An 11,918-nucleotide genomic window follows, 5' to 3' on the forward strand; every position below is an offset into this window, starting at 1 on the left:
AATTACACTAATACAACCCTGTTATTTATTCTGACAGTTTTTTTTATATTGTAGAAGTTTTATTCTTTTATGTAGTTTTATTTTTTATTTAATTGTGTAAAAATAAATATAAAAAAATTCAAATTAAGAGTCTCAGATATTTAAAAATGAAAAGCTGATATAATATTTATGTTTGAACTGCTGAGGTAGACAAATAGAGTTTTCTGAAGGTGAAAACCTTTTGTTGAAAAAATTGGATCAAAAATTTGAGTTGAATTTGTACCGTACTTGTGGTTTACTGTTTGTTCACTGATATTTCTGTTTGTTTGTCTTGTTTTGTGTGTGTGTGTGGGGGTGGGGTTTGCATGCAGCGACTGAAGGCTCTAGTGAATTCAGTGACAGTGACCTGGACGTCCGCTGTCGGCGGTCCTATCGGAGTCGTAAGCAAGAGGTGAATTACTGTGAAAGCTCAGATTCTGACGGCTCACAGGCCAGCACCAACAAAGACAAAAAGAAGAAACGCAGACGTCTTTCCAGCTCCGACAGCGAAGGTCAGTGCCATTTACACCTATGCATTTTCACAGCATAAGGCTCAATCATTATATAATATATACTATATACATTATACATACTATTCTATAAAATAGAAACATGACCGTAATGTAACCAGTATCTTATATAATATTGCTAGAATTATTCTATGGTCGACTGATAGAGGTTTTTCAATAGCTGGTAGCTCTACATAGAAACCTGGATGACTGATATGTACATAGTATACTTTACCATTCAAAAGTTTGGAATCAGATTTTTTTTTATTGTTTTTGTTTGTTTTAAAGAAATTATTACTTTTATTCAGCAAGGATGCATTAAATTTTATTCAGCAAGGATGCATCAGTTAAAAGTGACTATAAAGATTTAAGTTACAAAAGATTTCTACTTAAAGGGTTAAGCCCCGTTCACACCAAGAACGATAACTATAAAGATAACTATAAAGAAAACGATATTAGCATCCACACCAGCAAAAGATATCGTCTGTTTATTCTAAGCGCACGCTCGTCTGCCGCTTTAAATTCTTGAGCTCATTACAGCAGGATGGATTCTGATTGTCTGTCAGTGATTTATCGTTCATCAGCTGGAAAAAATAGTTTTGAAAGTGATCACAACGATATCGTTCCTCTGTATCGTTATCGTTATAGTTGTGGTGTGAACTATGCTATTCTTTAATATTGAGAACGATTTTTAGAACTATATCTTTATCGTTATCTTTATAGTTATCGTGCTTGGTGTGAACGGGTCTTTACTCTACCCCAAAATGAAAATTTTTTCATTAATTACTCACCCTCATGTTGTTCCAAACCCATAAGACCTCTGTTCATCTTCGGAACACAAATTAAGCTTTTTTTTATGCATTCTGAGAGCTCTCTGACCCTCCCATAGACAGCAATGTAACACGATCAACGTCCAGAAACCGCACCACACGGATACGTATCGTTTTTGTTTAAATCAAAAGTGTAAATAAACGTAGAAAACATATCCGTGTGGTGCGGCTGACATAGAACAGCATACGCTGTTTGCGTTCAGTGGATACTCTCCAAAATGGCGCTAGGGTGACGCGGAGACGAATTGTTGAATCATTTGTGTTCTGAAGATGAACGGAGGTCTTATGGCTTTGGAACGACATGAAGGTGAGTAATTAATGACACTGGAGTAACCCTTTAAGGTACATTTTTTTTCTTTTGAACTTTCTATTCATCGAAGAATTCTGAACAATAAAAATCACGGTTTCCACAAAAATATTAAGCAGTATAACTTTTTTTTAAATTGATAATAAGAAATGCTTCTTGAGTAGCAAATCAGCATATTGAATTTCTTAAGGATCATGTGACACTGTAGACTGGAGTAATGGCTGATGAAAATTCAGCTTTACTATCACAGGAATAAATTATATTTAATACATAAAAATTGAAAACAGATATTTTAAATTATAATATTTCACAATATTACTGTTATTACTATATTTGTTTATCAATTTAATCCAGCCTTGGTGAGCATAAGAGACTTCTTTTAAAAATAAAAGAAAACTCACTGAGACCAAACGTTAATTATAGTATGTATTTTTACATGTTCATATATATATGTTCGTTACATATAAAATTATTTCATGCAAAATATGGGTCAATTAATCTGTCTGGGTTATTTGTTAAACTTATGACCAAAAATGCTGTTTTAAATGTGTGTTTGATGCATAATGTTAACTGATGCATAACATAAGTGATGTTATTGTCTTTTACTCATCCAGTTAGTTTCCAGTCAGCCGAATCTGATGAAGAAGACCGGAAGCCCAAGAAAATAAGAGCAGACTCATCCGAGGAAGAATCCAGGAAACGTCGAAGACGCCTGTCCCTTAAACGCCGGAGGGAGTCGCCCTCATCCTGTTTTCACCATGGATCACGTCAACAGTCCCTGTTAAATGTGCCAGGTGGCACATGAATAATAGCTGTAAATATTTTACTGAGCAAAAGTATCAAGGGAAGGAGACCACAACCCTTCTAAGAGACTCCCCGAGATATTCCTTCTAAAGTATTGTTTTTGTTCGATAAGGGCAATCGCTCTCAAACAAACCCTCTCTGGAAACAACCTCTAAAACCTCTTTTTACACTAATCACACAGCCATGCTCACCCTCACACGTCTGACGTAGAGACATTTGTCAAGTTTACATGCGTTTTGATCTCCACTGCTGTCAGTTGCACATTTCAGAGGCGCCGAATGGCATGGAGATTGCTGCGCCGGACGAAGATGAAGACGATCTTTTGGGCGTCACAGACCTCGTAGACTATGTATGCAACAGTGAACAGCTATAACTTGGTATTCTTTTTCTTTTTTTAACATTTTTTTCCGACCCTCATCCTGTTTTCACCATGGATCACATCAACAGTCCCTGTTAAATGTGCCAGGTGGCACATGAATAATAGCTGTAAATATTTTACTGAGTAAAAGTATCAAGGGAAGGAGACCGCAACCCTTCTAAGAGACTCCCCGAGATATTCCTTCTAAAGTATTGTTTTTGTTCGATAAGGGCAATCGCTCTCAAACAAACCCTCTCTGGAAACAACCTCTAAAACCTCTTTTTACACTAATCACACAGCCATGCTCACCCTCACACGTCTGACGTAGAGACATTTGTCAAGTTTACATGCGTTTTGATCTCCACTGCTGTCAGTTGCACATTTCAGAGAGAACCGGAAGTGGGTGGAGTCAGTGCAATTCAGTAAGGTTTCACACAACGCTAAATATCGTCAGCGTTCGTTTCCACTCCGAGGCCATTTTTAACATTCATCTTTTATAATCTAATTGGAGTGGAAGTTGAATTTGGTTTCATACGATTGGTTTCATAGTGTCATTTGGTGGGGGAAAAATAAATGTTTTTATTAAGAGATTTCATTATAAGCTTTGTTTTGTTATACTATTTATTATAGAATTTGTACCTGAAATGATCACTTGGTCGTACAGCTGCTGGCACCATTAGAGCAAAAGATTCCTGGAAGATATCTAATGGTGAAAAATTGCTCATTTACTTATGCCAACATACTAACATTGCATCCAATTCTGTTGCTTTGGACTGTTTTTTTAGCACCACATTTTGATTTGAATTCAAACACTATTTACTCTGGCATCTTTTCAATGCATCAAATGCCAAATCTTCCACTCGAGGATGATAAAATGCTGAGGACTCTCACCCACATCGATGCGCAGTTTGCTTCTCTGAGGGATTCCTTGAAGTTTAGTGCTGTTCATCTCATTTTAGTGCAGATATTCCGTCAAAGCGATTCTTCTTTGCCCATCATGTCCTGCTTATGTCTGTGTTTCAGTGCACTATATTCATTTTCTTTATATAAATATATGAATATAATCATTGTAACGTTTTCCTTTAGTTTTGTAAGCATACTAATGATGTGTATGATTTGTTTGTTCTTCATCAATTACAAAGCAATACATTTTTCTTACAAGACATGCAGGAAGAGATTCATCCTCTCCTGGTTTTGTCTGTTTTTAAAGACCGAAATTCATGTTGCTGGTGACATTTGAATGATTTCCGACCTTTCCGAGAGCAGCGTGATGTGAGACGCCCCTCTGAGATGTAAGAACACGTCTGAGAAACATTGTATGATCTTGCATTATCCTGGTGTGTATATCTGTAGTTTTCTGCTGTAATATATTAGAAGCATTTTTAAATCATTTAAAGTATACATAGCAGTCCTTTTATGATTGCAGCTGTTTATAATTTGTTTTGTAGGTACATTTGTACCACTCCAAAGTGGGCACGTCTGTCTCATTTTCATGCATTTTTTTTCGGTTTTGTCTTTGAGGGTTTTTAGTCTCTGTCCTATTTCCACTGATTGCTAAAACATTTCCAAGAATGGTCTGTTCTTAGAGGAAAAAGCATTTGATGTAAAGCCCAACTGACAGTTTAATTGTTTCGATGTCAGCATTAATTGACAAAAGCGGTGTAAAAAATGTCTTGTACATTAATGTTTATGCTTGGCATGCACATATACTGTATTCTAGTCTGATTTATTTGCTCTTGCGGCATTAGGGCATCAGATTTTGAGAATAAAACTTCCCAGATTTTTTACAAATATAGTTTTAGACATGCTAAGACCAAGAGCATCATTAGGTACTAGACCACAATGCATTTCTCTCGAGGTGGTCTATTAACAGTATTGGGCTGGTGTTCAATTCTTGTGTAAATTAAAAATCAAAGGTACAGACATCCATTTGAAATCGAGGCCCAGCCTATAATGACAGTATATATATTTGTATTTCACATAAAAATCTGTTTAATTTGATATTATGTCATGAGGGATGCCGACACCAGTGTTTGAAGATATTTGGCTGATGTAGTTTGACAGCAGATGGACAGATGCCGTCTGGTTTTAGCTTTTAGAAATGTCCTTTGTGTTCGTCTGTGCCTCTTTTGGATGTTTTTGTTAACTGTATTGTAATTTCTTTCATATGATTTACTATCTTGTACATTTGTCATAATAAAAATGAAATGAAACCTGTATAATGATGGTGTAATGCTTTTATATGTGCAAAGATTCTTTTTGGTTGTAGTTTTGACAGTCGTCTTTTACGTTTTCTGACTGATGCACTTTTGACATGAATATTTTGGAAAAATTGTTTTGCAAATGCGAATCCATTTTGTTAAGGTGTTATATTTTCACCTGTGATGTGTTTTTCCCCCAGTTTCTTGCAGATATCAACAGTAATAGTCCAAGAGCAAGAGAGGAGAACACTGAACTCAAGGTCGGTAATGAACCGTTATAGTATTTCTGACACTGCAGTTCTCAATGTGACCACATGGTGGCGACCAATTTGTGAGAATAGATAGGAACGGATATCTGTCTGTATGGTGTTTAAAACGTCTGGTTTTACATCTGGTTCTGAAAGGTTTATGTGTGCTGTATATTAATGAATATCGAATTTGAATTACCTAAATTAATTTTTGCAATGTTATTTATTTATTGTAGTTTTACAGTAATAATCCTGCTCCCAAGCTGACTAGGCTGGTCTATGGCTGGGCTGGTTTTAGAGTGGTTTTGAGCACTTTTCAGCAGGTCAGGCTGGGAAACCAGCTTAAATCCTCTAAGACCGGCAAACTAGTTTTGGCTGGGTTAAGCAGTGAGAGAAGTCTCATCCTTAACTCATTTACAGCCAAGAGTTCTGCGTTCCTCTTCAATCAGTTCATGTTTAATTCTTTTTGAGTTTCTGGCATTCACTTCAAAACTCCCTGCGGGAATTCCTGTTTGTTGGAGACTTTCCTCTAAACCGTCCTGTGTCTCTCCTTAACTTTAACCATCTGATCCCACATTGTATCTTAAGCAAGTGGCATCACCATGCCAACACCGAAATTAGAAACAGGCAACACTTCTTACGTTGTCACATTTCTTGGATCTTTCGCTCAGCATCGACATTTTGATCAGACCAAGAGTTTTTGTTAACATAACTTTTATTATGAGATCTGCTAACATGGAGACCAGCTGTGAAAGCGGCTCGGATCTCATTACCGCAGAGTCTGGCCGGTGCTGTCTGAGCAGAATACTAATGCTGCTCTTCTCTGCATGTTAACAGTCCTCACATATTCAAACTTTTGAGCTTGTATAGAAGAATGAGTGTTAGGGATGGAGAATAGAGCATGAGGGTGATGGAAGGGGAACAGATATAGTGCCTCGGGTGAGAACCCTCTGAATTTGGCCTCTTCAAAAAGCCTACTTGTTTTGGTGAAATACTCAGGCTTGACGATTAAATGTAAATTTATGTGCTATTTTCTTCCGTCTTTATGCGTCACGGTCTTTTCTGTCGAAGATAACCTCCGTTTTATTTTAAATGTTTCATCAAGTAGGCTACATAAATCCAGAAGTAGGCCTATAGTTCAGTTTTATGCAGTCAAGCTGCCTTATTATGGAAGCCTGTTCCCGCCACGGAATGAAACTTTTAACGGACTTTTTATCTCACAATTCTGAGTTTATATCCCCGCAATTCATTTCTTGGAATTCCGTGGGGAAAAAAAGTTAGAAATGTGAGGTAGGCTATAAACTCGCAGTTCTGAGAAAAAAAAAAACCAGAACTGTAGGATAAAAAGTCGAAATTACCGTTACAATTTTTTATTCAGTGCCGAAAAAGTGAGCGGTGAACCCAGAATTCTGAGGGGGGGGGGAAATCATAATTGCGAGATAAACTAAACTCTTAACAATTTTTTTGATGTAAACTGAGTTGCGAGAAACAAAGTCCGAATTGTGAGATAAAAATTCGCAATTACCTTTTTGATTTTTTTTTTTCTGTGGAGCTTTAACTTTAATATAAAACTTTTAAGAGGTAATGTAACATAACTTTAATTTTTAACAAAAAAAATTTCAAAATGTTACTTTTGAATGTTTTCTGAACGTTCTGAAACAAGTAACATTTAAAAGTTAAATTTAAAAAATGTTTTAACTCTGAACGAACATTCTATTAATATTAACGAAAGAATGAAATACCCTTGTCAGAACGATAGTCTATGAACGTTTCCTGTTTGCTAAGATAATGGAAAAATCATCACTTAAGATTCTTTTAAAGCAAATTTTACTTCATTAAGGTGGATCTGCTTCATATTAGTGCCGTTAACGTCTTTAGTTCCTTTTGAGGCTGACTGCTCAATATACGATGAACAACTCCCAAGTGTGTGAATTCGGAAGTGTCTTTTGTTTCCTTTTGATTCTGCTCCCCAAACGGCCTTGAAAAAAACAGCCAGCTCCATGCTTTCAGAGTGATTTTCTTTCTTTGAACAACATGGTGGTGTGAATATGGTTATGGGGGAGTGATTGCTCATGGTCACACGAGGTCATCGTGAGGTCATGTGAAGAGGGAAATGTCCACTCAAGTTCACCAGAATTAAAAAAAAAAAAAAGTTCACCAGAATTACAGGCATGGAAATTCACTTTTGCCCTCTTTGAATGAACCACAGGAGCTCCAAGAAAAAAAAAGGTGTCAATTTCATTAAATTTAAAAATAAAATAAATCATAAAAAAATATATATAAAATATTTGTCTTCAAATGTATAAATAAATAAATAAATAATAAATACATAAACATTTAAATGTTTTTTATATTTAGTTAATCTAGTTTGATTTCAGGAGTGTAAAGTTTTGCCAAATTATACATTTTTTGGATCTGTATATATTTAGATATTAACTGGCTTCAGATAGTGGAGAAAATACATTTTTATTTAAACACAAAAAATAACATTTATTAAAATAACATTTATAAAAAAAATAAGTTTATTAGAATTTATTCAAATAAATTAGCAATAAATAACATATATTAAAATAAATTGAAATGTAGTTAAATTTGAGTTAATCTAGTTTGTTCTCAGGAGGATAAAGTATTATGTAAAATGATTAATTTTTGTGATCTGTGTATATTCAGATATTAACTGGCCTCAGATAGGGTTAGGGAAAAATATGTATTTTTTTATAATTTCATTAAAATAAAAAATGAAATATTTATTAAAATAACATTTATTTAGAAACATGGTCTAAAATGTATTAAAATTCATATTATTAAATTTAATTTAAAGAATAAAAATATAATATAGAAAATATTGATTTTAATCTAGTTTGTTCTCTGGAAAATAAAATATTATGCCAAAGATGATTCATTTTTGGATCAGTGTATATTCAGATATTGGTCGCGGATAGTAGAGAAAATACATTTTTATTTAAATAAGATTAGAAATAACATTTATACCATTATAAAATAACATTTCTTAAATTTATTACAATTAAATTACATTTAACTAACTAAATAAAAAAGTACAGAAAATATATTTAATTAATCTATTTCGTTTTCAATACAGAAAGAATAATGCAAACAAATTGTTTTCCAAATTAATCCAAACTCCAAATTAAATAGCATTAGATCAGTGTAAAACTGTAAACACATTCGACCACAGAACCAACTCTTTGAGCAAGTATTTTGCATAAAACTCTCATAAATAAAGACACAGTGACATATATGGATTATTCTCTTCCTGCTTCCATTTTGATTATCTGGTGTTTTTTCTATATGAAGTTTAATTTTGTGAGGGCAAAGAGCCTCTTTGCACAAAGCGGCATCCCTGCGGATCTGCTGAATGCATGGTGAATGAGCAGAATCTCTGCTAATGGCTTGAATGGTTGCTGGGTGATAAACCATTGATGCCGGCAGACACACTGAGTTTGCTCATCACAGTGGGTCTCTAAAAGCCCCTCGGCTCACAGAGACGCTGGAAAACCCTTCCTTCTGTCATCCTGACACTTTTATCTTATGTCAGCGATAGATTATAGCCCACTTTTTTTGTCTAATGGTGAATAAAATGGTGTTTTAAAATACATTTAAAAAGAAAACATTTATAGATTTTTTTTCTTTCTCCTAGACAGTAATGCAACTGAATGGAGAACAAATTTGTTTAATTTAACATTTTAAAAGAATTTTAGAAGATTTTTAGAACAAATTGTATAGAGACCCCGAGAATTTTTTATTGAATAAAAAAAATTAAAATAACATTTCTAAAATAAAATATTTGTATTAAAATGCATTAAAGGCAAATATAAATAAATGGAAAAATAAATAAATAAATTAATTAAAATAACATTTATGAAATAAAATATTTTTATTTATTTAAATAAAATGTATAAATACATTTTTATTTAAATAAATAAATACAGTAATTAATTAATGAAACAAAATAATAATTAATAAATTAATTTTGGAACAAAGTGTAGAGATGCAGGATCTCCAAGAAATAAATGTTGTTAATTTAATAGTTAAATAAATTAAATTAAATCACCATATATGAAATAAAATATTTGTATCAAATATTACATATTTAAATAAATAAATAAATACATTTTGTAACAAAGTGCAGAGATGCAGGATCTCCCAAAAAAAATGTTTTTAATTAAATTTATAGTTAAATAAAATAAAATGTATGAAATAAAATGTGTAATAAATAAATAAATACAATTAGTAATATTTAGGTAATCTAGTTTGTCAAGAGAATCAAGAGAATAAGGTATCATGCAAAAAAAGGAAATAGATCTTGATAAAATATAACTTGTTGATCAACATAAAAGCATCTGCTAAATGCTCAAATGCCATTTGTGTGTTTTTTGATCTCTTGGGGAATCTTAGATCTCCAGATATATGCACACACTTACATTTTCTGCAGTTATTTATTCATAAAATCTTCTTTAAAAATATTTATAACAATAATTAGAAATTAAAGATGCCCTTTATAGTTTTTCACTGGCTCTTTAAAGTTTATGGGTGAACGTCAAGAGAAAATGTGCATGAAACAAGTGATATCAGATGCTTTGAGTGAGTTCAGCTGTTTCATATGGACTGTAAACCCGATACCTTCAGGCGCTGTGGCTCTATTCTACTCCATCTAAACTCTCAGACTCAACAAGTTCTGAGAACCCAGTGCACTCACTCAACTGCCCTGCTTCCCCAAAATCTACCAGTCTTCAAAACTGTAAGCAGAAAGGCTGAAAGCGTCTTTTGTGCTTCATCTCTTTTGTCTGCCGGGAAGAGAGAGGGAACGGGTGGGTGATGGGGAAGAGGGGGGTTACTGGTCTGGAAGTGTTTGGTCCAAATTACACATTCAAGGCGAGCACTGTTTATGATAACTCTCACAGAGACCGGACAAAAGCAGAGACATTCCAAGAGCCCAGTGAAGAGGACCAACTTATTCTGAGAAAGGACAGAGACCTAGGCCTACATCATAACCTCATTCACATGAACTCAGGCCTGGAGATACATGTAAAACCTTCAAATGCCTCTGGGTCAACGAGCAATCAAATAAAAATGACACCATAAAATGGATCGTTTCAGGCCTGGATGCTGATTGGTCAATTCAACATTCCAGACCTACGGTGGCCGAGAGAGCTCAACGCGCTGCAATTTAAGAAAACACATGCAAATTGAAAAAACACCAGCAAATTAAGAAAACATCTTCATCAGTTTGACAACACATGCAGCTGCAAATCCGCCACCGTACAGACCAGCTATAATTCACAATATCGCAAACGCGGCGAAAACAACTACACTACTATTCAAAAAGATTTCCTTTATATAGAAATGAATGCTTTTATTCATCGAAGATGCAATTCAATTCATTTAACATTTGTAATGTTGCAAAATATATACGTTTCAAATAAATGCTGTTCTTATGAACTTTTTTGTTTTTAAAAATCCACAAAAATATGAAGCTGTGTTCAACTGCGATAATAATAAAAATATGATTATTAAGCACCATCGAATCAGCATATTAGAATGATTTCTGAAGGATCATGTGACACGGAAGACTGGAGTAATTATGCTGAAAATTCAGCTCCGCATCACAGGAGTATTTTACATTTTTAAAATATTAAAATAGAATTCACAGTATTACTGTTTTGACTGTATTTTTGATTAAATAAATGCAGCCTGCATTAAAATCTTACTTTTTTAAATAAAATAAACGTGATTGCTCTCCTCACAAATCAACTCTTTCCTGTTTTGTGTTTCATGCTCTCTGTGCCTTGCCCTGGACTTTTATGTCACTTCCTGTCTCCCGTTGATTTGTAGTCAGTTTGTAGTCCGTTTGTTCATCGGTTCCCCTAAATTAGTCTCCCCAGGTGTGTCTTATCTTGTTAAGCTTGTTAGCCCCCTGTGTATATATAGCCCTAGTTTTTCTTTAGTTTTTTGTGATTTGTTATATGTAATGGTTGTTTTTTTGCCAGTCATTCTGTTTTTTTTGTTCCCTTTGGCTTATTGTTTGTTCTAGTTTTTCCATTAAATACCTGCACATAGATCCTTGCCTCTGCCTGTTTTCCCCAGCTTCTCCACAACGTTACAGTTTTTCACTTGCATGTCTCTTTGATTAGTGAGTGTTTGAGCCTATATTTAGTATAAGTAAAATACTTAAGTACTGTTAAAATCAGATACTCTAAGACTTCTACTCAAGTTGTTTTGGAATTGGTGACTTGTAACGTGTAGTGGAGTAATTTTCACTGTATCTGTACTTTTACTCAAGTATGGTTTTTAGGTAATCTTTACACCTGATAAAATATGTCCAAAATATTTTGTCACCTGATGTGACAAACCATTTAATTGGTTTAAATCACTCCAAATGTAAATGACACGGCGGTGACGTCACCTGCTGGGGCGGGAACGGTTCGCACACTGAATGAGGGAAGGTCTGTTTGTGGGGCCTGTGGGAGAGAGGTGAGTGTGTGTGTGTGTGTGTGTGTGTGTGTGTGTGTGTGTGTGTGTGTGAGTGAGTGAAGTGAGTGAATTTGGCTTATTCAGTTATGTGTTAGTTATACCTATCTATGCAATACAGTGGAATACTGCACTTTTTGGTATATAAATTAAG

General features: G+C 34.3%; 1 protein-coding gene across 1 annotated transcript in view; it reads left to right on the forward strand.

Annotated features, from left to right (window-relative positions):
* Positions 1–5,036, forward strand: part of LOC107741163 (remodeling and spacing factor 1-like) — a 19,668-nt gene extending 14,632 nt beyond the window's left edge. The window contains exons 16-17 of the mRNA XM_016553772.1: positions 2,279–2,458; positions 2,738–5,036. Of these exons, the coding sequence (XP_016409258.1) occupies positions 2,279–2,458; positions 2,738–2,841 (284 nt within the window). The 3' untranslated portion in view covers positions 2,842–5,036. The remainder of the gene's footprint in view (positions 1–2,278; positions 2,459–2,737) is intronic.
* Positions 5,037–11,918: the final 6,882 nt, after the last annotated feature.

The sequence above is a fragment of the Sinocyclocheilus rhinocerous genome, unplaced genomic scaffold (assembly GCF_001515625.1).
Source record: "Sinocyclocheilus rhinocerous isolate Xijiao unplaced genomic scaffold, SAMN03320098_v1.1 scaffold1307, whole genome shotgun sequence".
NCBI lineage: Eukaryota > Metazoa > Chordata > Actinopteri > Cypriniformes > Cyprinidae > Sinocyclocheilus > Sinocyclocheilus rhinocerous.